Source organism: Leopardus geoffroyi, chromosome C3 (assembly GCF_018350155.1).
Source record: "Leopardus geoffroyi isolate Oge1 chromosome C3, O.geoffroyi_Oge1_pat1.0, whole genome shotgun sequence".
NCBI lineage: Eukaryota > Metazoa > Chordata > Mammalia > Carnivora > Felidae > Leopardus > Leopardus geoffroyi.
The window spans coordinates 102146941-102172315 of NC_059338.1; the positions used below are offsets into that span (position 1 = coordinate 102146941).

The following is a 25375-nucleotide window of genomic DNA, read 5'->3' on the forward strand; positions in this document are numbered from 1 at the left end:
TTTCCTTCGTCCTGGAATTCTATTTCCCCAGGTATCTGTATTGCTAGCCCTCCTAAAAGGGCTCATCTTTGTCATCTTAATGAGACTTACTCTTACTACCATTAAAGAAAATTACAACACACCCCTTCCCTGGCACTCCTGATTTACCTTTACTATTGTCTTTATTCATTAGCATTTATCACTTAATTTATTATAAAACTTACTTATTTATGATGTTCATTCTTTTTTTTTTTTTTTTATCTTTATCTACTGACATATAAGCTCCAAGAAGAACCAGATTCCTATAGTATGTAGAATGGTAAATAATGAGATAATGTTAAAAAAAAAAACTGTAATAAATTCCCTTGGGCAGAAAATATAACTTGCATTCTGAATAATGGGTACATAACCTAGTATATTAGTTCAGATAAAAGTTGCCTGAGATGATAGGAGATAAAAATGAACACGGGAACATGTGATTCACTAAGTTATTCAGAAAAGTGGTGGGCTTGAAAAACCCATTGAAAGAAGAGATTTGGCTTGTTAACCTGTATTTTGGTAGAATTTTCCTAGAAGAAGCACTAAGAATCCCAGAATCACCATCCAGAAACATCCACAACCCAAATCAATGACCACAGTTGCTACAGTAGGCTGGAGATGATGGTAACAGTCTCCTTGGTTGAATTAGAATTTTTAACACCAGGAAGGTATACCAAAAACTACAGTGATGGTAAAGAAATACATATTGCACAAATTGGGTTTATGAATTTTCTAAAACATGATGGTTTGATTATGTTTTGTCTCGTTAGAATCTTAGTTTTAATTTTTACCAAAGTTTCATATGAACTAAAGAAGCTAACAATTAGTTCTTTTGGGCGTCTTATAAAATAAAGCAGTTCCTCCAATCTCTTTCCACTCCCCAGAGCCAGTCTCCAGCTCTCTCCATTCTGAGCTGCTCCGATCTGGACTGCTGTTATCTAGGATAGCTATCTCAGGGGAACTGCCCTTCAGGAGGTCCCCTTCACTTCTCCCTTAGGGGTATCTCCTGCTGCCTGGATTCTATTGCTTTCTCTTTCTTGTTTGAGTTCCTTATATTGACAGAGCACCCAAGAAAGGGAGCATGGGAGGTAAAATTTAAAGACATGCATGTATGAAAATGCCTTTATTCTACTCTCACATATTACTTATAATTTCAGTAAAACTTCTAGTAGGAAATAATTCATCATTGGAATTTTGAAGGCATACGCCATTGTCTTCCAGCTTCTAGTTTGGTGCAGAGAAGTTCTATACCATTCTGATTCTTGATCCAGTAAATAAATATGTCTTCCAGAAGATGTGAGGATCTTTTCTTTGTCACAAGTTTTCTTAAGTTTCATAATATGTCTGAGTGTGGGTTTATTCTTTTTCATTGTTCTTGGTACTGGGATATTTCAATTTGGAAACTCATGTCTTTCAGTTCTGGGAAATTTTCTTGAGTTATTTCTCTGACTTCTCTCCACTCCAATTTTTCCCCCTTGTGTCTTTTTTTAAAACCCTTGTGTAGATGATAGACTTCCATGACTGGCTCTCTAATTCTCCTATTTATTTTTCTCTTATTTTCATCCCTTTATCCTGTTGTTCTACTTTGGGGAAGATTTCCTTCAAAAGCTTTTACGGAGTTTTTCATTTACGCACTCATATCTTTAATATTTTAGAGCTTTTATTTTTTGTTTTTGGAATATGCATTTTTCTACATATGAAATATTTTATCTTGTTATGAACATTAATGATGTTTTAGAAGTTGCCCCCCCCCCCCCACTGGAATATTTTCTGTTCCTTCCAAATGTTTTTTTGTTTTTGTTTTTTTTCTGTGTTTGGTTCGGTCAATATTCTCATATCAGAAGGTTTAAGAGTACTTAAATTAAGAATTTAAAACTTTAAATTCTGGAATGCACCTTAACAGCTTTCCTACTTAGGAGCAGGACACTAAAAAAGCTTACTGGCAGTGAGGCTTGTAGGCTGTACTCTTTACTGTTAGATCCTCTGGTGGAGCTGATTCATAGAATTCTTAATGTCAGTAACTTCAGGTCTTTTCTCTTGGGTCAATCTATAAACCGACTTTTTAGTCTTATCTTCAGACTCAGTATGACCAACTGACTTTCAGGAATTCTGCACTGCAAATATGGTGCCTCTTAGCTTCTCTGTTAGCTTCTCTCTCTCCTAAGCTCTCTGCTTTCCAGTTTCCAAAATTGTTTGCTATTATTCCCTCTTTCAATTTTGGTTCTTTTTGTCCTATGTTTCCTTCTTTTCTTTTATTTTTTTAAGTTCATTTTTATTTATTTTTTAGAGAGACAGAGACGGTGTGAGCAGAGAAGTGGCAGAGAGAGAGCGTGCGAGGGGGAATCCCAAGCAGGCTCCATGCTGGTGGCACGGAGCCCGATACAGGGCTCAAACATGACTTGAGCCGAAACCAAGAGTCAGACACTTAACTGACTGAACCACCCAGGTGCCCCAATGTTTCCTTCTTTTAAAAAATCACTTTACTGGAGGTGCCTGGGTGGCTCAGTTAGTTAAGTGTACGACTCCTGATTTCAGCTTAGGTCATGATCTCTTGGTCTTGAGATCAAGCTGCGTCAGGCTCTGCATGAGGCATGGAGTCTGCTTAAGATTCTCTCTCTCCCTCTGTTCTGCTCCCACCCACACATGCATGCATGAGCTCTCTCGCCCTCTATCTCTCTCAAACAAAAATCACTTTGCTATGTATATGGTTGAGTTTTGAAATAAAACTTTAATGGTTATATTTCATCTGCCATCTTTAACAGAAAGCCTTGTTTCCAGTCATGATTTTAAGATGTTTGAAATGCTTAGGAAAATCTAATTTACTACATTTATAGATATGATTTGTTTTATAGGAGTTGTTTAAGTACCTAGAAATTATTGGCTTATTATATTTTAAATTTGCCCCATCAAGCATTTTTAGTGTTTGTTAAAAAACTGTAGTTTAAAATGTTTAAGGAAGCTTATTTAACTAGGTTTGTAAATGGAAATAAATCTCAAGGGAACTTAATCTGTTCAACTTATGAGTTAATGGAATCAAGTAACTATGTATTTTTTTGAGCAAGAGAAATTGCATAAGAAAGAGCATATGGGGAAAAGAGTGGGGAGAGGGGCAGAAGGAGAGAGAGAGAGAGAGAGAGAGAGAGAGAGAGAGAAAATCTTAAGTAGGCTCAGTGTGGAGTGAAACATGGGGCTCGATCTCACAACCATGAGATCATGACCAGTGCTGAAATCAAGAGTGAGATGCTTACCTGACTGAGCCACCCAGGTGGCTCTCAAATAACTATATTTTTATACAAAAATACCTAGACCTATGAATTGTGCTTCAATGTAAAGGAAAAACTGTGCTTTCTAATTAATATTCAGTTTATAGAAGTTACATATTTTAACCCAAATAACTTTAAATAGTCTTTTTCACAAAAGACCAACAAATAATCCCTCCTCCCAACTAAAAACCTAATTGATGAATCTGGAGGACATAATGCTAAGTGAAAGAAGTCAGATAAAGAAGAATCACCACTATGTGATACCACTTATATGAGAAATCTAAAATAGCCAAATTCATAGAAGCAGAGTGGAATGGTGGTTACCAGGGGCTTGGGGGAATTATTAGTCAGCAAGTACAAAGTTTCAGTTATGCAAGATGAGTAAGTTTTAAAGATCTACTGGGCGACATAATGCATATAGTTAACATTAATGTATTGTATACTAAAATAAATTCTAAGAGGGTGTATCTTATGTTAAGTGTTCTTATCATAAAAATAAGTAAGAAGAGTGGGAGAAAACTTTTGGAGATGATGGATATTTATGGGATAGATGGCCTCACAGATACATACTTATCTCCAAACTAATCAAGCTGTAAGCATATACACTGCTTTTTGTATATCAATCATACCTCAGCAAAATTTTTTTTGTTTTAACTCCTAATTGATGGGAATAAGTTTAAAAATAGCGTAACGACATCTGTCATAGAAGTACAGAAGTTATGGAAGTAGAACTTTGATTCAGTTTTGGCTGAGGACCAAGGTTGAAAGTGAAGTAGGTACCAAATATCTCCATATCCTAAAAGTGATGCTAAGAGACTATAAACACGGTTTGGCCACCATTGGCCTACCACATACCTAAGAGGTATGAAACAGTTGATATGGAAGATGCCAAAAAAGAATTTATTTGAAGAAACTGGCCAATGTATTGTGTTTCTACCCCCAAACCCATATGGTTGGGGAAGAGGACAAGGAAATCTTCCTCCCCATATCAAGTCAAGTGAGAGTCATCAAAACGAATAGTTAGAGAAACTACCTACATTTGTCTGGCCAGAGAAAGAGAAGGAGTCTGTGTAGGCATTGAACTTCACTTCCACCAATGGCAGAACAAAGTAGTCTATTTTCTGGAAACCAGATTTCATGGTAGGTTACTACCAAGATGCCACAGTAGCTAATTCTGTGGAGTTGTTAGAAAAGGACTCATGCAAGGAGAACACCTAGTGAGAGAAGGGGTATTCCAGAAGACGTCTTAAGGGCTAGCAGCATAGAGTAATTATATGTAGTTAAACTTCCTCTGGCATAATTCTTAGAAGTCCATAGAAATTCATCTACTATCTGAAATGAGTATTGTAACAAAGTAAGTCAAATAGCTTGTTGGCTATGTTATTAGGGTCCATCAGAAAATGGTGCTCCCTTCTTATTTCATTGGCTAAAGACTTTGCTAGACTAGAAAGAAATAAAATACTATTATAATTATGGTTGCAATTACTTGTTATTTTCCAACTATTACTAAAAAGGCCCCTGGAAAAGTCAAAGGTCTTCATTTTTCTCTTTTTTATCCCAATTTTCTACAAAATCTCCTATTTGTTTCATGGCACTTTGTGACCAATTCTATAGGCTTCTCGAAAATCTCACTGTAGTATACATTAACGATTCCTTCACAAAATAAGCCTGCTAGTCAAGCAATAAGTTTTAATAGTTATTTTCCTAAAACCAGGAAATACAACACTGTTTGTGGCTTCATGAATTTTCTTTTTCTACTTTATAAAATGTGGTGTTCCCCCCCTCCCAACTTTGTTATTATTCAGCTTTACGCATAAACTCAATAAGGAATTTGGCTTTTTTTTTTTAATTTTTTTTTTTAACGTTTTATTTATTTTTGAGACAGAGAGAGACAGAGCATGAACGGGGGAGGGGCAGAGAGAGAGGGAGACACAGAATCGGAAGCAGGCTCTAGGCTCTGAGCCATCAGCCCAGAGCCGGACGCGGGGCTCGAACTCACGGACCGTGAGATCGTGACCTGAGCTGAAGTCGGCCGCTTAACCGACTGAGCCACCCAGGCGCCCCGGAATTTGGCTTTTTAAGATCAGCAAAGGCAAAGTTGAAATGTTGTAAAAGACTATTTTTTATTTCAAAATAAAAGTATTCTCCATTGTTGAATACTTACCACCAAGAAGAAATTATAGTAAGTTCTACAATGGCAGGGACATTTCTGCTTTGTTCATCATGCTAGATATCCATAACACAGAATAAATATGGAAAAGGAAATCACACTGTCCTCAGGTTTGCTACTTTTAGCTGTCTCACAGAACAAGTGCCTTGTTTTTAGCTTATAATTCACTTTTATACCTCCACATAATCTTGTCTTACCTAACCTAGTAGGCTTTTGCTATTTTTATTTCTTTCCAAGTGAGCTACCATGAGTTTTGGCCAATATTTTTCTTTACATTAAAACAACAACAAAACAAAACAAAACAAAACAAAAAAACCCACCTGACTTGCTATGTTTTTTTATCAACTATTTTTTTTTAATTTTTTTTTTTCAACGTTTATTTATTTTTGGAACAGAGAGAGACAGAGCATGAACGGGGGAGGGGCAGAGAGAGAGGGAGACACAGAATCGGAAACAGGCTCCAGGCTCTGAGCCATCAGCCCAGAGCCCGACGCGGGGCTCGAACTCACGGACGGCGAGATCGTGACCTGGCTGAAGTCGGACGGTTAACCGACTGCGCCACCCAGGCGCCCCTCAACTATTTTTATAAATCATCTGATAGCATTAGAAAATTTATCAGTCACTGGCTATAAAAGGTTAAATTTTCCGATCTTTTTCCATATTAACAATTCTTTTGAGAATCTAAATATTGTTACCTTATTGTAAATACACGTGAGATTAAATGTATTACAATTTCATTTTGTTCATCCGTTCTACTGTTTAGAGAGAAAAGGACATTTGCTTCTAGAAATTTCTACAGGGAAATATGAAATGTAAGGAAGAAAAATCAAACAATATTAATAGAAATAAGATAAATGTTTTAAGAGTTTTTTCAAAACTCCTACCAAAGTATCACATTATTATAGTTAGCTAATATAAGTAGTGCTTTTTTCTTAAAGTCAAAGGTTGGCAATTTTTGGTACTTACTCAATAATAGGGCCACTATACAGATCTCCAAATCCACTGTTATTTGCATAAGATTCTATCATTTAGTTAATTTCCATGTTTTGCTAGCAGGACTATGCTTTCCCCAACTAATGATTGACATTTCAAGTAAATGAAAAATAGGATAATAGAAAGGCATGATTTTAGAAACTTACTTCTCAGCTTCATACATATGGGGCATATTTCCTTGGAATTCAGCCTTCTGTAGCAGTGGGTTGGCGACTTCTCTTTCAAACATTCTTGCTATTTCACTGGGTTTATTTCCATCCTAAATTCTAAATATCCAAGTACAAAGTGTCTTTGAATAGCACCATTTTTTATCCATCTTTAGCAAACTGTCAAAGTGAGAAGTCTACACCTTCCCACTTGTCTCCTTCTGACTAATTTTGAGAAGATTTTAGAGCTGGGCAAGACAGTGGTAGCCCAAAGAATGAAGAAACAAGTATGTGTTTTAGGTTCAAAAGAGCAAGTTATTCATTTACGCAAGGAATGTTCTGGGAAATATTTAGCTTCTGAAATTAAACACATTTAGAAGGCTGGAAAACATTTAAATATGCTGGCCCCATATTGTTCCTTGCAAAGTATTAGCTTCAGTGATATTACATTTTCTGAAATCAAAGCTATATTGCTTCATCAAAAAATTGAAAAGGATATAATGTTTTGCAGACAATAACCAGTGTTGACAAGGATGTGGAGAAATTAGAACCCTAGTGCACTAAACGCAGGACTGTGAAATGGTGAAATCGTTATGGAAAACAATTTGGAGGGTTCTCAACAAATTAAAAATAGAACTACGAAAGATCCAGCAGACTACTTCTGTATCTATATACACAAGAATTGAAAACAAGGTCCCAAAGAGATATTTGCACCCCCATGTTCACGGCAGCACTATTCATCATAGCCAAGAGTTGTAAGCAACCTGAATGTCTACTAATCGATAAGTAGATAAATAAAATGTCGTATGTGTGTGCAATGCAATAATATTCAGCCTTAAAAAGGAAGGAGATCTATCTTGTCAGACGTTCCAAGATGGATGAACCTTGAGAACTTTATACTAATGAGCATAAAGCGTTTTGTTTTGTTTTTTTCACTAATAAGTAAAAGAAGCCAGTCAAAAAAAGACAAATACTGCATGATTCCAGTTATATAAGCCATCTAAAGTAGTCAGATTCAAAGAAACAGGAAGTAGAATGGTAGTTACCAAGGGTTAGCATTAAGGGGACAAGGGAAAATGGGAAAAAAATCAGGTTTATAAAATTTTTGATATACAAGATGAAAAAGTTCTGCATCTCTCTTTTACAACAGTGCAAATATTCTTAACACTACTGAACTGCACACTTAAAAATGGTTAAGACAATAGAAAGGTACAATGTTTGAAAGGATTCTTATTTAAATTATTCTCTGCATGTCATTCTGTGTATTTAGAGTCATAGCTGCCAGTCAATCATACTCAAGAATAAAATGCTGGTCATCAGTATAAGTTGAATCACGAATAATGATTTTATGCGGCTTGCTGGAAGTGTGTGGTCCATCAGAATGCACATGTTCCACTGTGAGCCGTGTGGGATGACAACAGCATCTGGGCTGTGGCCACAGGACTAGTGGAAACTTTTTGGAGTTTTAACTAATCATTGCTTTCCTAAACCTCACTGAATTGGAAAAGTCAACAGCTTATTAAGGCTAACCTATATAAAATCAAGAACATACAGCACTGTGATTAAGAATATGGGTTCATGGGGTGCCTGGGTGCCTCAGTTGGTTAGGCGTCTGACTTCAATTCATTCAAGTCACGATCTCACAGTTTGTGGGTTCTGGCCCCGTGCTGGGCTCTGTACTGACAGCTTAGAGCCCGGAGCCTGCTTCACCTTCTGTGTCTCCCTCTCCTGCTTGTGAGCACTCAATCTCTCTCTCTCTCTCTCTCTCTCTCTCTCTCTCTCTCTCAAAAATAAATTAAAAAAAAAAAAAAAAGAATATTGGCTCAGAACTTAGTCTGAGTGTGAATCCTGACTCCCCTTATTAGAAACAGTGTGATTTTGGACAAATTACTTAACCTCTCTAAACTTTAAGGTTTTTTTGCCCCTCTCATCCATTTAGTGAGAAGTTTGTAATTACTTTGTGGGTTTCCAATGAGCAGTACATCAGGTGAAACATGTGTATACTTACTATAGTGCCTGGCACATAATAAACACTGATATCTTGGCTATCATGTTTTTTGTTTTGTTTTGTTTTGTTTTGTTTTGTTTTGTTTTTGGAACAGATGTTTGAAGCTAGGGATTTTCTTCTCAATATTCAATATTCTAAGTGGGAAAATAAGTCAAACTGTTTCAGTGAGTCTCTAAAATCAGGTTACATAATTACTTTGATTTGTAGATTACTTGTTTCTTCAATTATTAAGGTATTAAATATTCAAATATTAATGATATTCATCTTTACCATTGTTACCACCAAACTCTATGACATTTTATGAAGTAGCAAGAGAGTATTGGCATCACCTTGCAGTAATGGAAAGAACATTCAATTTGGAGGAACAAATTTGGGGTAAACAATTTGTTGATTGCTAGCTGTGTTACACTGGACACATTATATGAACTCTACTTCTTTGGACTGGTCCCTCATATAGATAATTATATCAAGTTCTGTTGGAATCTTGAAAGTAAGTTAAATGTGATCAATTGTAATCATGCTTACAAAGAAACTCTGCAAACCCTAATAAATTCTTTAGAGTTATTTGATAATTAAAATGTATGATTAGATTAAGAATTATTGCTATAGGATGTATATCATTAGTAACTATTCATTGTGGAGTCATTGTCTAGGGCAAAAAAAGTGTTAGCCAATTACATGCAGGTTCACTTTCATAGGTGAAAATAATATCCTTTGTCTCATACGTGGAGCTCAAGTATGAACCCAGCTACACTGTTAATTGCTTAACCCAGCAGCCTGGCTTTGAACAGGCTGTTCTAAGATTTCTATTCTGGTAACTGCTTCCTCCAGATACCTACGATCTTTGGGCCTTTCAAAGACAGGCTGAAATTACATTCTAAAGGATTTTATCAGTAGTGATTTTTCTTCCTTTTTCATTTATGGAAATAGGTGCCACATACAGATGGAGGGTTTGATAGTTGTGTAAGTAAGCGATGTCTACTTAATAATGCTTCCATAATGTTAGTGAATCAGGAAAACAGTCACTTAGACATGATATTCAATTTTAGACTCAACAAAGTCATCAACTATCATTACCGAAGGGTAACAAACAATTGCTAACATTTGAGTCATTTTTCTGTGCTGAACAATTCTAAGCAATTTATATGGATTATTCAACTTAATCTTTATAATATTTTTCAGGCAGATATGTTGTATTCATATTATACTTAAGAAAACTGAAGTAGAGAGGCAGAAACCTGCCTAAGGTCACACAACTAGTAAATGGTTGAACCAAGATTTGAGTTCAGTTCATTCTGACTCCAGAGCCAACAAACTCAGCCATAAGGCTTTACAACATCCTTCCCTGAATACTTGGGAGAGAACCAGAAATACAAAAATAGTTACCTATTACTTCTCCCACTTTGGCCTAGGCTTTTCGACTCTTTCTTTCTTTTTTTTTTTTTTTTTTTTTTTTTTTTGAAGTAGAGGCTGGCCAGCTTGGGAAGCAGTAAGGCTAAGTAAGGCTAACCCTGGCCTCAGGGAAGATGAAAGGACACAGGAGAACCAGAATTTTTAGAAATTTCCAGGGTCAAGGAACAGCAATTACAGGATCTAAGACAGAAAGGGATGAGTTTCACATGGTTACTATATAACTAACCCAGCCATAAAGAGGCAATTGCAGCAAAGGGAAGCAGTAAGCCAGAAATGCAGTCTGGGACAAGTCAGGAACCCAGAGTAAGCTCAAAATATCGGGAATAAAAGTAGTTATGGCTAAAGACAGGCAAAGGTGGCCAAAAATTTCAGGAGCTAGGAGAGGTCAGTCCAAGTCAGCAACACAGAATGTGGCATGTATTGATTGGCACTTGGCATATTTTCTCCCTATGCACGAAGAAGGTTGAGAAGATTAGGTTTTAATTGAGGTCAAATGTAGTGGTTGAGTTCAGATGCTAGTAGGAACAGGACAGAGAGTAAATGGGAAGAGGGAACAACCTTGTTGATAAGAACAATGTGAGGGGCTCCTGGGTGGCTCAGCTGGTTAGGCATCCCACTCTTGATTTTGACTCAGGTCATGATCTCACAGGTTCGGGTTCGTGGGATGGAGCCCTGCCTCCGGCTCAGCGCTGTGCAGAGCCTGCTTGGGATTCTCTCTCTGCGTAGCTCTCTGCCTCGTCCCACTCCCCATCCCCTATGTGCTCTCTCTCTCTCTCAAAATAAACAAATAAAACTTAAAAAAACAAAAGAACAATGCAAACACCACTGAGCTGATGAATGTGTAACCAGATGTGCTAAGTATTTTGCTAACCAACGAATTTAGTACTCAGAGTCCAGAATTCAGATGCAAGTGGGACAAGGAAATGAATCCATTTTAAAAATTAATGATTGATCTATTTTACAACGACATTAACTTTGTAAGTTATTTCCTTCTTGTCTTCCTGTCACATTTTTACAATTATATATATGTGTGTAAATACACACATATATACATATAAACTACACATATACAGATACACATACATACACCCATACACATAGAGTATATATAGTCAATGTTAAATTCCTTAAAAAGTTGATAAAGAAGCTATGCTGGGGGGCGCCTGGGTAGCTCAGTTGGTAAAGCATCCAACTTCAGCTCATGTCATGACCTTGTGGTTTGTGGGTTCGGGCTCCACGTCAGGCTCTGTGCTGACAGCTCAGAGCCTTGAGTCTGTTTTGGATTCTGTGTCTCCCTCTCTCTCTGCCCCTCCCCCACTCATTCTCCCTTCCTCTCTCTCTCTCTCTCTCTTTCAGAAATAAATATAAAAATATTTTTTTCAGAAATAAACATTAAAAAAAATTTAATAAAAAAAATTAAAAAAGAAGCTATGCTGGATCATGAGAAGAACTATGATTTATATCCCTGAACCATATAGAACTATATATATCTTATATATGAACTCTTTCTTTTTGCAAAGTTCAGATAGCTTCTACCAGTTATCACATATGTGTCCATGTTAACTTATAACATTAACTAGTAGGAAAATTATTTTATTAGTCCATGTATTTCTGTTTTAGGAAGTTATGTTGTACATCCATATTGCTTTATCAGTCAATATAGCCAGGAGACAGAATAGAATATAAAAAATAGCTTAGGTATGAGGTTGATAACACCAAGTTATCACCAATGGCAGTTGTAGGAAGCAGCTGCTAATTCCAGGGCTGGGGAACAAAAGGAAGTGGCTGGAATTATTAAACATAGGAACTTAGAGAAGGGTTGCTACTGGAATGAACACTGGTTGCCCAAGTAAAGAAGGGTAGCTGATAAATATTTACAGAATGGCAAGCACACAGGTGTTCCTTCTGCCTTCCCTCCCTGCAGTCTCCCTCTGGTGCCCCCTATGGGCAGAGCCTAAAAGGTAGCAGCTGGCAAAGCAGAAACTGTTCTGAGACCCAGCCCAGCCCCGCGAAGCTGAATCCTGAACAGTGGGTTTGGATCTGAGAGACAATAACTTAAAAACAGGCAAATGTAGAAATATATTCAGTGGACTTAATCATTTAATAAATGAAATCATGTAATTTGACTATGTGATCAGTTTAGAAAATCCGCAGATACTTATTTCAAGCTAAAATTACAAAAATATTTCATACATTTATTAATTATCTGGAAAATACTATGAATTCTTCTAAGTATAACGTTATTTCCCCAAAATACAAAGAAACAAATTTACATGCAAGAAATGCCACAGAAAATTTACATAAACATTTCATTCCTGTATGTAAGATGAGCATATATAAAAAATTTTTAAATACTTTTTTGTTTTAAATTATTACAGTTCTACTGACCTGAAATACGATTTTAATTTATAAAATATCTCCAATATTATTTAAATAGCATGAACAGTCTGTCTAAATATATACTTGCCTAATTTAAGAATTTCCTTGCTAATGTCATAATGTGTGATGGACTATTATGACCATTACTTTACAGAACAAACAATTTAAACAACATCCAAGAGACATATCTAATAGACCCCCAATTATCCTTGTAACTAGACCACTGAATATTATTTAAAAATAAAAAAAACTTGGGGGCGCCTGGATGGCGCAGTCGGCTAAGCGTCCGACTTCAGCCAGGTCACGATCTCGCGGTCCGTGAGTTCAAGCCCCGCGTCAGGCTCTGGGCTGATGGCTCAGAGCCTGGAGCCTGTTTCCGATTCTGTGTTTCCCTCTCTCTCTGCCCCTCCCCCGTTCATGCTCTGTCTCTCTCTGTCCCAAAAATAAATAAACGTTGAAAAAAAATAAATAAATAAAATAAAATAAAATAAATTTAATTATCTTTACTAGAGCAATATTTACATTTTAGAAATTTTAAAAGACACAGAAAAGGTAGAAGAAAAAATAATCTTACCAGACCAAGAAAATCATAGTTAATGTTTTAATGCTTTTACTTTCAAGATATCTCTTTTTAATTTTTAAATTTTTTTTTTCAACGTTTATTTATTTTTGGGACAGAGAGAGACAGAGCATGAACGGGGGAGGGGCAGAGAGGGAGGGAGACCAGAACCGGAAACAGGCTCCAGGCTCTGAGCCATCAGCCCAGAGCCTGACGCGGGGCTCGAACTCACGGACCGCGAGATCGTGACCTGGCTGAAGTCGGACGCTTAACCGACTGCGCCACCCAGGCGCCCCTCTTTTTAATTTTTAAAATCTTATTTGTGAACTAATTCTATGTGCAAAGTTATATTCAGTTTTTTTATTATAAATGTTTTCCTGTGATATTAAAGCTCCTTGTAAAAATAACATTTATGAACTTTTTACTCTTCTTTGAATAGATGAGCCATAATTTCATTAAATGGAATGTTATAAAAATGTCACAATGTTAAAAAACAGAATTTCAAGTTGTTGTTGTCGTAGGTGGTGGTGTGTGTGGGGGGATGTTATAAAAGATACAAAATCTGTATCTCCTCTTTGTCGATCTCTCAGCTACCATTATTTGTCCTTAATATGTTTGCTGCTCTTTTCAAATTAGCTGTTTTTAATCTGCCAAGGACTTGGAAATCATACGATCAAACGTGTTAGGATTTTCTCTAAATTCAGAGTTAATGTGCTTTGAAATGAGAGTTTGAAATCTCTCCTCTGACAAAACTGCATGAGCTTTGGCACATAAATAAATGAGGTGTCATTTACTTTAGTAATTCAATACCGGCTCTTTTTCAAAAATATATATTGTTCAAGATTCTTGGGCTGAATCAAGTTGGTTGGTATCATTAAATTAAATGTATGCCATTCAAAGCAGGTGTCATTAAGTGAGATACTGTAATTCATTTTGAAGCAGCTTTAGTGACTCAGTCACATGAGTTTAAATTTGCATTAAAACAAGGGATGAATAAATGACCAAAATAATAGAATTTAATGTAGACATGAAAATATTGCTGGGTACACATGAAACCATACTCAGGTTCACCAGTTCATAGAGGGTCTGTGAATGTGCTTTATCAAATAAGGCAAATTTCATTTATTTAATTATAAAAATGCTAGTGAGGGTGATACGAACGAGACTAGAAGAACAAGTTGTAGACATTTTCAATATCCTTTGTGGAAAGTGGCTTAGCAATCTAGATCTAGAGCATTTAAAATTTTCTCACCTTCTGATTCCATTTCATTTTTAAGATTCTATTCTAATAATTCAAAATGCAGACAAAAAATTATGCAGAAAGATGTTCATAGTAGCATTATTAATACAACAAAGACTGGAAACTCTAAGCATCTAGTGCTAGCAACAGAATAAATTCTGGCACTTCTCCAGGTTAAACTAATGCAAACATAAAAATGATATTTAGTGTCTCATTTTAATGATGTGAGAAAATTGTACAGTATTAGGTTAAAAAAATGTAAAACTGTGTCTAATTATGTGACTAAAAAGAAAATTCTCGTGGAGAAAAGCCATAAAGGAAACGCACCAAACTCTTAACAATGGTTATCTGTGGCTAGTCAATGGTTGATTGTTAGCTTCTATTTTTTTGTATTTTCCAAACTTTCAGAAGTGTGCATTTTTAGAAATCAGAAATAAACAGTGCATATTATAATGATTTTTAAATGCTGGATTCTATAACCCATGGTATCTGGAGTAGAAACATTATTTTCATGCATACAAATCTCATATTCTGTTCATGACAGTTGCTATTTGGACAACCTGGTCCACTTGTTGAGAGAACTGGGCGGATGCAACTTAGCTTTGGTGGATAGGAAGTTATGCAGCCTCTTCAGAGGCTGTGTCCCAGAGCCTGCTAGTTCTCTCCCTATTATATGTATTCATCTTTTTCAAGGATAGAGGGTTTAATTGGGCACTGAGTTGTCCAGCAAGTAGTTTCTAGCCAATGAGAAATGAACAGAAGCAACACGACAACTTTTGAAGCATGTTCCTACAAAGAAAGTTCTGTGCCCATCTTTTCTTTTCCCTTCTTTTCACTGGTTAGGATGCAGATGTTAGAGTGGACACTAGAGAAGCCTTTTTTTTTGGACTTTGGGATGGGAAATGAATATTAAGGATGCCAGAGGAACCAGAGTAAGTTTCTACCACTGACAGCGAAAAATTTGCCCAGGACTGCCTACCTCAGACTGCTGTGTGGGGCAAAAAGAACATCTTTTGGCCTTTATTATAACAGCCAAATTAGTATCCTAACTATTGCTGTTCTATCTGACAGAAGCAGCTGGATTTGGTTGGCTACTTTTAGAAGATTAGTTCACCACTAATTACACCCAAACTAAAATTACTATATTTATTAGCCATTCCCCAACATTTAAATAGCTAATCTTAACGCATTCTATAGGGCAATTAATATAGCTATTTGAGAGTGCAGAGTGCCATGCTACTTGAAACCAGATGTCCCCGAAGCCATCTAGGGTTCTTCTAAGAATGAATGCATTTTTTTTTAATTAAAAATCACTCATAATTTGCCATATGGCTCAGACTCAGTTGCTGGAGAAGATTCAAAGTATTTGTTGGGATGATGTTGGGAGCACTTTCAGGCCACATGGCTTTCTACACCAGTACTGAATTAAGAATCAGGTTCTCAGCCATTCACAATAGAATGTTAGAAACTTCAGATCTGATGTCTTAAGTACAAAGTAACTTTGATTTACTTTACATCTTAGAATACTATATGCTATGGTCCCTTCTTAGAGAACTAAATCTTGAATTAACCACAACAGAATACTGTTCAAGCATTTAAAATGGCTTTATTTGAAAGACTAATAGATGTATTAGCAATCTATTCTAGATTCTCCAAATCATGTCTCCTATTAAATCAAAACATCAGAAAACAAAAACATATACAAAAAGTTAGTATTTGACTGGTGTTTCTGACCTAATCTAGGAGAATCATTACTGGATGTAATGTCTCTGTGAAAACACTTTCTTCTTTCTTTTTCTTTTTTTCTTCCTCTTCGTCTTCTCCTCCTTCTCCCCCACTCCTTTTTCTGGCAATACTTAATTCAATAAGCTCTTCCTTGAATTTAATTTCCAGAAGTATAAGGTGAACTTCAAGCTTCCTTTCTTTCAATTATATATCTCACATATACATACAAAACCCAGTGTTTCCCATTTAATCACAACTACTCTGGTGGATATCTGCCCTTTTAGCCACCTAGCATATATTCGCATTACTCTTCCTGACATCACCCTACTCCAAGGCAACCCATGTGCTTCAAGGGTAACTGACTTGGCCTCCAAATTAAAAGTAGAATCTCTGGCTCAGTCCTCAGGAATTGGCATGACCCCATACCTAGGTCACATTTATTGAGAAAAGAATGGGCAAGTGCTCTAAGTTGATTCATTTAGGCCAAAGCTCAGGATTTTTGTTTGAGAGTAGAAAAAAGCTTTTCTTCTTCGCTGAGTATCAATGAGATAGCATGTATAAGATACAAGTTCTCGACCATTCATAATAGATTGTTGGCTACTTCAGACTAGACATTTTAATCACAAAGAAACCTGAATGTGAGCAAGGTAACCATGTTGGGACCATGAAGTAGGAAGCCTCCACAGAATATAGGTAGCACTTAAGTAGAGTTGAGAAATGGAGAGAGCATGAGTGTGGGTCCTTTTCTCATCTTTTAAGTAGACAGATCAAGCCTGACCTTGTCAAGCTTACCTCTGGATTTCAGTCACCTTTGCCTATGAATTTATTTTATTAAAATCAATTTGAGATTGATTTTCTGTTGCTTGTAACCAAAAGCATCCTGATAGAGACAGCAAGAAATTGAGACAAATTCAGGGCTTATCTCCAACACTAATTTCATCTCGCATTCCTGATAATGACAATTTCCTCTCTTCCAGGTGGTCCTTGTTTTGTTTTGTTTTTTTTTTTAAATTTAATTACACCGTTTTACAGTATGTTTAATTTCATAAACGTTTGCAGACTTTTCTTGCATTGCATGGAAAGGTGATGAGAAAGAAACATGTTAATTCTCTGCTTACTTTGTCAGACATTTAATGTGTACTATTTTATTTAATTGTCAAAACTGAGACTTTAGATTTTTTTTAATGTTTATTTATTTTTGAAGGAGAGGGAGACAGAGTATTAGTGGGGGAGGGGCAGATAGAGAGGGAGACACAGAATCCGAAGCAGGCTCCAGGCTCTGAGCTGTCAGCACAGAGCCCGACGAGGGGCTCAAACTCACAAACCATGAGATCATGACCTGAGCCAAAGTCAGACACTCAACTGACTGAGCCACCCAGGCACCCTAAAACTGAGACTTTAGGATTTCCACTAATCTATAAGGAAAATAAGATTCAGAGAAGACAAGATTCCCAAGGTCACACAGCCATTAATTCAGCTGCTAGGATCTGAATCCCCAAAGCTCAATCTCTATTACACTAGACTGCTTTTGATGAGTAACAAATTCCAACCAAATAATAACAGGCCCAGGGAAATACCATTTAATATATGAGTGTTTGAAACATTGGCTACTGCCTGCCTCTCTAAATCTGTGTCACATTTTAAGAATTAAAATTTTTGTTTTGGAAAAAAATGAGTATTTTTCAGGTCACATACGGAAAATTTCAATGTCTGCAAAATAAGACAGGTTATCACCGAGTCCTAAAAAGAGAAAAACGTGAATGTGCTAATTTGAACAGTCTGACAACTAGCACCTATTTTCCCTCAATCTTTGTCTTCAGGAGGCACCATATGTTTGAAATGATTCTTTATTAAAGAGTTATTTTTAGATATCTTCCCCATCTCTCTAAGCCAGGTCTCACAATTCAAATCTACCTCTATAGTTAAAGCATGATTCTTGGCCATTCTTCTGTTTTCATACTTTAATTTCTCCTTTGATTTTTTTTTTGGCAACTTTCTAGTCCATAATAACCTCCTTCCCCTGCAGATGGAGGCCAGCCTCTTTGTCTACTTTTATATCATGTTTTTCTAGCATGCATTGAAGTTCAAGTTTCATACTTTTTCTTTCGACATCTGTTTAATTCTTCATTTTAAATTCTTGCTCCCCTCCTCTCTCTAAATCACCACTCTATCAGCCAGCCTCTTCCCTAATTGTTGATATTGGCAACTATCCCTCTGTGAGCTACTCCATAGATAGAAAATCATGTCTAAATCTCGTGGCAATCACTAACTGACCACTTCAAACTGATCCTATGCGGGGCGCCTGGGTGGCGCAGTCGGTTAAGCGTCCGACTTCAGCCAGGTCACGATCTCGCGGTCCGTGAGTTCGAGCCCCGCGTCAGGCTCTGGGCTGACGGCTCAGAGCCTGGAGCCTGTTTCCGATTCTGTGTCTCCCTCTCTCTCTGCCCCTCCCCCGTTCATGCTCTGTCTCTCTCTGTCCCAAAAATAAATAACCGTTGAAAAAAAAATTAAAAAAAAAAAAACTGATCCTATGCAATACAGAAAATATAAAAAATATACAGAAAATATAGGCTCTGGACTTCCAGGTCTACATAGAAATATCTTCAAGGGACAAAAAAAAAAAAAAAAAAAAAAAAAATCTCCAATCTGGAGATGCTGACATAGTGGGAGCAGCATTAATGATGGTGTTTATGAATGTCAAAGTTGGAGCACATGAGGAAGAACAATGGAATATTGTCTGATGCATCGTTTCACGTAAGAGTGGATGATAAAAACGTAAGAATCATGGCCGGGCGTGAAACTCAGATCAAACCATGAAAGCTACACCATGACAGTGCGCTGACAAGAAAGCAGTAACTGTGAAAACTTATGTAAGGCCACCTTCAGCTGCAACATGTTCTGGTTATTTCAAAGCATTTGCACCTAGAGCTATAAATAATAATCTATTTACCTTGGAAAAACAACTCCCACACAGACATTTCACATCTGATTCCATGAAAGAAGAACACTGAACAGGCTACAAATATTTCACAAGGTTTTACTGTGCTTCTGGGTTTCATAACAGTTTGTGATTAATTTAAATGGACACTGTCAAACTTTTTACACTATTTTAGCAAGAGTTTTATCCTTGCTGGGTTATAGGATCTTGGATCCCAGGAAATGTAGAAATGGTTATTTACAAAATTTAGTATGCAATGACCTTTTTAAAACTTTTTTTTTAAAGTTAATTTATTTATTTTGAGAGAGAGACTGTGTGCATGCAAGCAGGGGAGGGGCAGAGAGAGAGGGAGAGAAAGAATCCCAAGCAGGATCCAGTGTTGGCACAGAGCCTGATGCTGAATTCAAACCCATGAACTGTGAGATCATAACCTGAGCTGAAATCAAGAGTCGGATGCTTAGCTGACTGAGCCACCCCGATGCCTCTAAACTGGTTTCTAAATTTTTTCAGCATAATACCTACTATCTGTGAGAGTGCAGGGAAACACTCAATCTCAGTTGAGAGATTGTAAATTGACATTATCTTTTGGAGAACAATTTGGCAATGTATGTAATAATTCTCTAAAATTGTGAGTAAATTACTTGCACTTGGCAATTCTACTCTAATGAATTTATCCAAACAGTAGTAAAGAAGAAAGACATATTTATTTGTCTGAGTATTGATTAAAATACTATGATAGACAACAAAAAAGAACAAACAGAAAACCTTACAAGGCTGACAACAGAGGATCTACTGAGTAAGCTGGGATATATCTACACTGTAGAATACTATATAGTCACTGAAAATGATGCTGCAGAATCCATTTATCGGCCCCAAAAGATACAGAGGATAAATTAGGTTAAAAAGAGTATTGAGTGCACACTCTTGGTTGGCATGTTTTAGATGCTGGAAGAACAATACTGAACAAATCAAAGCACATTTCCGGGACGCTGCACCCATACTCTGGTGTTGACCTTAGCACCATATAGTATCAGCCTGTTTTGTCAACGTGTACACATTGTGCACACATAGTTTAGCTGGCAAATTATATTTTAGGTTGTTCTCTCTGGAGAGTGTGTTTATGCTTCCTTTCTCCTATTTTAAAATTTTTGTTTAATGTTTCTATTTATTTTTGAGGCAGAGCATGAGCAGGGGAGGGGCACAGAGTGGGGGAGACACAGAATCTGAAGCAGGCTCCAGGCTCTGAGTTGTCAGCACAGAGCCCAATGTGGGACCTGAACTCACAGAGCGTGAGATCATGACCTGAGCTGAAGTCAGACGCTGAACCGACTGAGCCACCCAGGCACCCCCCTTTCTCCTGTTTTTTATATTATCCAGTATTTTGTATAATGAATAATCATGTTATTTTTAATTTAAAGATTTTGATATGCAACAGCCAGTAATAGTGAAAAAGTAGTGAAAAGGAGCGATGAGAACAGGTTTTCTAAATACAGGAAGCAACCCACTTCTTCTACTTCAGATGTATTTCATTCACAAAAATTAAGGCCAAGACAAACAGAAAAAGAGACAGCCAGCAGGACAATTATTTCAATAGATGTTTTCATTCTTTTTACCGAGACAATTCAGGAGGAAAAGATATATATATCTCAAATAGATATAGATATAGATATGGATATAGATATAGATATAGATATAGATATAGATATAGATATAGATATAGATATAGGTATAGATATATTTTATCATCCCTCTAGTATAGTTTTGGGATTATAACTTTTCTGTAGGGACGAGAGGTCAGAAGCCAAAAGATTTCACTGAAAAGGTAGATTTGAGATACCAGAAATGATGCCAGATAAGAAAAAGAATACAATTTATGCAGGATCAGAAGTGTAAGTGAAGGATTCTGTACTTGGAATTTTAAATATTCCCTCATTTATGTATCATAAATCCATGAAGTAGGTGTTCTCCATTTGTTTCACACGAAGAATGTGAGAAGGTTATCACGTTCATGTTCATGGACTTAGGAAGTAAGGAAACAAGATCTGAATGCATATCTGGGTCCACAATTAGTCCTTCTTTCATGAACTTGGTTGGTAGAGAAAACAAGATATAATAGAGTCAAAGACCTTAAAAGTCAGAGTTTTAGGTCAGCAAAGGACCTTATAGATCATGTGTTTCCATTTCATCATATTATAGATGGGAATACAATGACTCTGGGAGGTTAAGAAACTTATCCAGGGTCACATTCCATCAGCAGTAGAGAGTAATGATCATAAAATATCATAATTTGAATCATTAAGCAATTATTTTATTTTCCTTTGGCCATTGTTCGGTGCCAGTTAGCAAATTATTCAGTGATCACATATCACCCAGATAGATAGCTTCATGCAATTAATTCCATTTACATTTTAATTGAAGATATTCTGCATTTAATATCTAACTGAAAAGGAGAGCCAGAGAACTTACTTTTTTAATTATTTAGTTTTTGTTTCCATTACCTTTATCAAGTCTTCCTAAATACTGTGTGTTTTGAAAAGATGAGTAGACAAGGTTTTCAAATGATGCAATATATTTACTATTTTGACAGACCATCATGGGCTTCCAAATGTTCCCCATTTTAGTAGTTTTAATAGCATTTATATTTGGTATTACAATGAGATTTGGCAGTCCATCTCTGGAGCAGTAACTCCTTATTTGGGTAATTACCTGGCAGTCTGCTCACACAAAACCATGTAAACAGATGAGGCTAAAAACTATCTGAATTCATTCCTTGCTGAGGCAAGCACAAAGTGAAAGCTATGCATCAAACGAAGTATCCCTCCTTTTTGAGGCAGCCTCTGCCTAAACCACATGGTGCTGATGAAACTGCAGAGCATCTGGTGAAGCCATGAGTAATCTTTTCAAAACCCAAGGAACCTATCTGAAGTGTTTGGTCCACCCGTTGTGAATCTAAATAAAGTCAACATCCCATATACGTCTATACTCATAGCAAGCATTTATAAAAGACAGTGTTCCCTCTTGCTTCCTCTTCCTGCACCCAATGTGATAAAGCGTGAAAAAAAGTCTTATGAAAGGTATGATATACAAGTTCCTAAGGCAAGCTTTTTGTAGCATATTGGAAAAATAAAAATGAAATGGGCTTAAGAAGAGCAGTTTGATCAGAGGATGGGATCTACTTGTCATGACCCTTAGCAAGTGGTCATGACTGTAATGCCATCAGGAGCCTAAGCCATTCAGAGTTACGCCCCTGCTCAGCAGATGGTACTCCCAGGGCATGCACGGACTTCAGGAGAGCCCCTATAGGTTATCCGTCAAGGTTCAGGACAGGGACCACCTCTGGATGCCTGCTATGAACAATCCTGGTCAGCTTTACACAACTTCCATAGAAATAAAATGAGTCACTAGGGAGCATCCTTCTTATCAGGACAGCCTTAAGGGTGAGGCTACGCAAAAAGAGCTCAGAGAAAAAAAAAAAAAAAACAAAAAAACCTTAACTAGTTTATAGAGAAGAATTCTGTAACCAGTGGATCTCTCAAACTTTCCTTAGCGAGCTGACATCCCTCTCTTTATTACTCAGGTTAGTGTCTATAATTGCATTTCTTCAGTACAGTGGACAATCTGTAGCCCTTGGTTTTCCAATTTTAGCGCCAGTAAGAATTTATGCTTCAAGTGCAGACTCCCAAGTTCCATCCCAGACATTCTGGTTTTCTCCACATTACCTCTAGTTTTACGTTTCTCAATGGTTTTCATCCATGATGCCTTTTGAAATAGGGTGTGTGTCTCTTTCCACTTTGAGAATTGTGTGTTGGGACAAATCTTTACCAACTTTACTTTTATTTTCTATTATGAAAAAAAAATGGGCTTATTTTGTCCCGGTTGACAAATATAATTACTATTATATTAAAATACTTAATGTGTTTTTTTCAAACTACATCCCAGTTAAGAACTGTCATTTTTCCATCATTTTTCCATCATTTTTCCCCAGTTAAGAACTGTCCTGTGGTGCCTCAGTGGCTCAATCAGTTAAGCATCCAACTCTTGGTTTTAGCTCAGATCATGATCTCACAGTTTGTGAGGTTGAGCCCTGCCGTGGGCTCTATGCTGGCAGCGTGGAGCCTGCTGGGGATTCTCTCTCTCCCTCTCTCTCTGCCCTTTGCATTCTCTCTCTCAAAATAAATAAGTGAACTTAAAAAAGAAAGAAAGAAAGAACGGTCCTATTCCTAAGGAGTATTTGTATAACTTATGTTTGTGGTTGATGTGGGTTGTTGGAATTTGGGAGAAACAGAATGGAGAGACACATGGGTGTAAGTAGTATCCTTGGTGCCAAGATGTAGGGAGAGCCATTGCTAGTCTCAGGGTAAAGTATATTAATAATAAAATATCAAGAATCTTGGGACATCTTAGACAGGAAGATTATTATATGGATGGGACAGGGCTAACATTCAACAAGTTTGTATCAGAGAAACTTTTATACTGGCTGATGTGTAGCTACTGCACTAATCCCCAGATGGCCTTCTCCCTTGATGTCTAGGCTCCTCCATTTGCCCCCTCAGACCAACTGATGACTCAGGTACTAAAGCATTGACAATTACGTGGCAGGGGGCATCCAGGCTGGGGATCCTGACCTGTGATTGCATTTAATTGATTGCATTCAATTTAGCAACCTAAGTGGTTGCTAAATATGTTGAATATCACTTTGGATAGGGGTAAAATATAAAAGCATTCATAGTAATCCATTATTTTGATTGAGCCATCTGTAGAAACATGAGAAGAATGAAGGGGCTCAGATGAGACCTGAAGAATTACCCAGCTAAGTGTTACCTAAATTACCAACTCAAAGAAGCATATGTTCAATAAATGGTAGTTGTTTTAAGCTACTACGTTTGAGTTGGTTTGTTATACGTTAGTAGCAATTGATATAAAAAGGGCTATGTGCTTTCACTTCCCACAGTAGCCAGTTCAAGAAGGAAGCTTTTGGGGTGCCTGGGTGGGTCAATGGTTAAGCGTCCGACTTCAGTTCAGCTTATGATCTCATGGCTGGTGAGTTCAAGCCCTGGGTCAGGCTCATGTGCTGACAGCTCAGAGCCTGGAGCCTGCTTCGGATTCTGTGTCTCCCTCTCTTTCTGCCCCTCCCTGGCTTGCGCTGTCTCTCCCTCTCTCTCAGAGATAAACATTTTATATATATATAAGATCCCAGGTCAGATAGAAGGGTTTTGTCACTAACATGAGTGGCATTTGACCACTGCAAAGGACAGCATCTCTCCTTTATGACTGTAAAGGTTTGTTCTTGTTGCATTTTAGCTTAGTTCATCTTTAGTTGAGTACAGAGATGAAGAATAAATGAGGAGTTCCAAAGGATCCTGTGTGATGAATTCAACAAGTAGAATCTAGGGGAAACATCTCCTTCTTTCTTTTCTTAGGGGCTGCCTCACAATAAGGTGGTTTCCAATAAATAAGTAGAATTCCACAAATAGTAGTTTTACTGAGAATGGCTTTTTGCTGATTCTGTGGCTCAGATAATAAACAGGTCAGGGAAATGTTAATCTCCTGAGTTAGCTGCCAATCAGTGTTAGAAGTAACCTAGGCCAGAACAGTAGCCTCTGTGGGTAACATAATCCTTAACTTTATGCTTTATATAATTAAAGTCTGATTTTAAATTAAGCACTAACTTAACAGCTATGTATGGAATTATTTCCCATGCTTCAGCTACCTTATTAAGGACAGCAAGAAGTCAAAATGGTTTTAAGTAGCATTAAAGGGAAGCCTTCTTTAAATCCTACTGTTCAGCTTTTTAGGTAATGGGTTATATGTCTTTCATTAGACTAAAAAAAATCTTAATCAATTAATTGGAAGAGCTCAATGCAGAAAATGTTTCATTAACTACACAGAGCAAACAATAAGAGAAAAAGGAATTGGAATTTATGTGTACGTGTGAAAAGAAAAGAATTTGATTCACAGGGGTTCAGGAAAACAAGAAAAACTGCAGGCGAGTATTTGCTCAGACTGCATAAATAGCTTCGGGGTTAGGAAATTAAGAGGGAAGGGAATTGCTCAGTTTCAGATGAGAGAACAGGAAGCCATGGCCTGAAGCTACGGAAGGAAGCTCAGCCTAGCTGTGAGGAAACATAGGGAGTTAGAGAGAATAGTTAGCAGGGCAGCACACACACAGAAAAGTAGACTGAGAAACACCAGCACAGAAGTTACGTAATCTGTGAGGAAAGATTATGTAAGACACAGGCGTTGCATTAGATATAGCAAGGGGCTTCTGCACAGCTTTTGCTGAAGTCCGATTTCACATGCTTTTGTGCCTTTGCGTTTCAAGGACATTTGACATCCTACTATGCTCAGCTGTTTGTGCATGATCTCATTTACTTATGAGAATCTATGAATTAGGTACTTCTTCCATACCCGGTTCTACATAATAAGGACAGAACCAGGATTGGAACAGCTTCTCGCACAGGATACCGAAGCCTATGCTCACTACACCTCTTCATCGTCTTTAACGTAAAAACTTGTATTCTTC

The 25375-nt window shown here is 37.1% G+C and overlaps 1 protein-coding gene across 8 annotated transcripts in view; it reads right to left on the reverse strand.

Annotated features, from left to right (window-relative positions):
- OXR1 (oxidation resistance 1) overlaps positions 1–25375 on the reverse strand; it is a 456115-nt gene that overhangs the window by 155725 nt on the left and 275015 nt on the right. The window contains exon 1 of one of the 8 annotated variants that reach the window (XM_045453918.1): positions 6591–6847. The exons of the other annotated variants lie outside the window; for them this stretch is intronic. Within the exon in view, the coding sequence (XP_045309874.1) occupies positions 6591–6603 (13 nt within the window). The 5' untranslated portion in view covers positions 6604–6847. Of the gene's footprint in view, positions 1–6590; positions 6848–25375 lie in introns of those variants that run through there. 8 annotated transcript variants of the gene reach the window in all.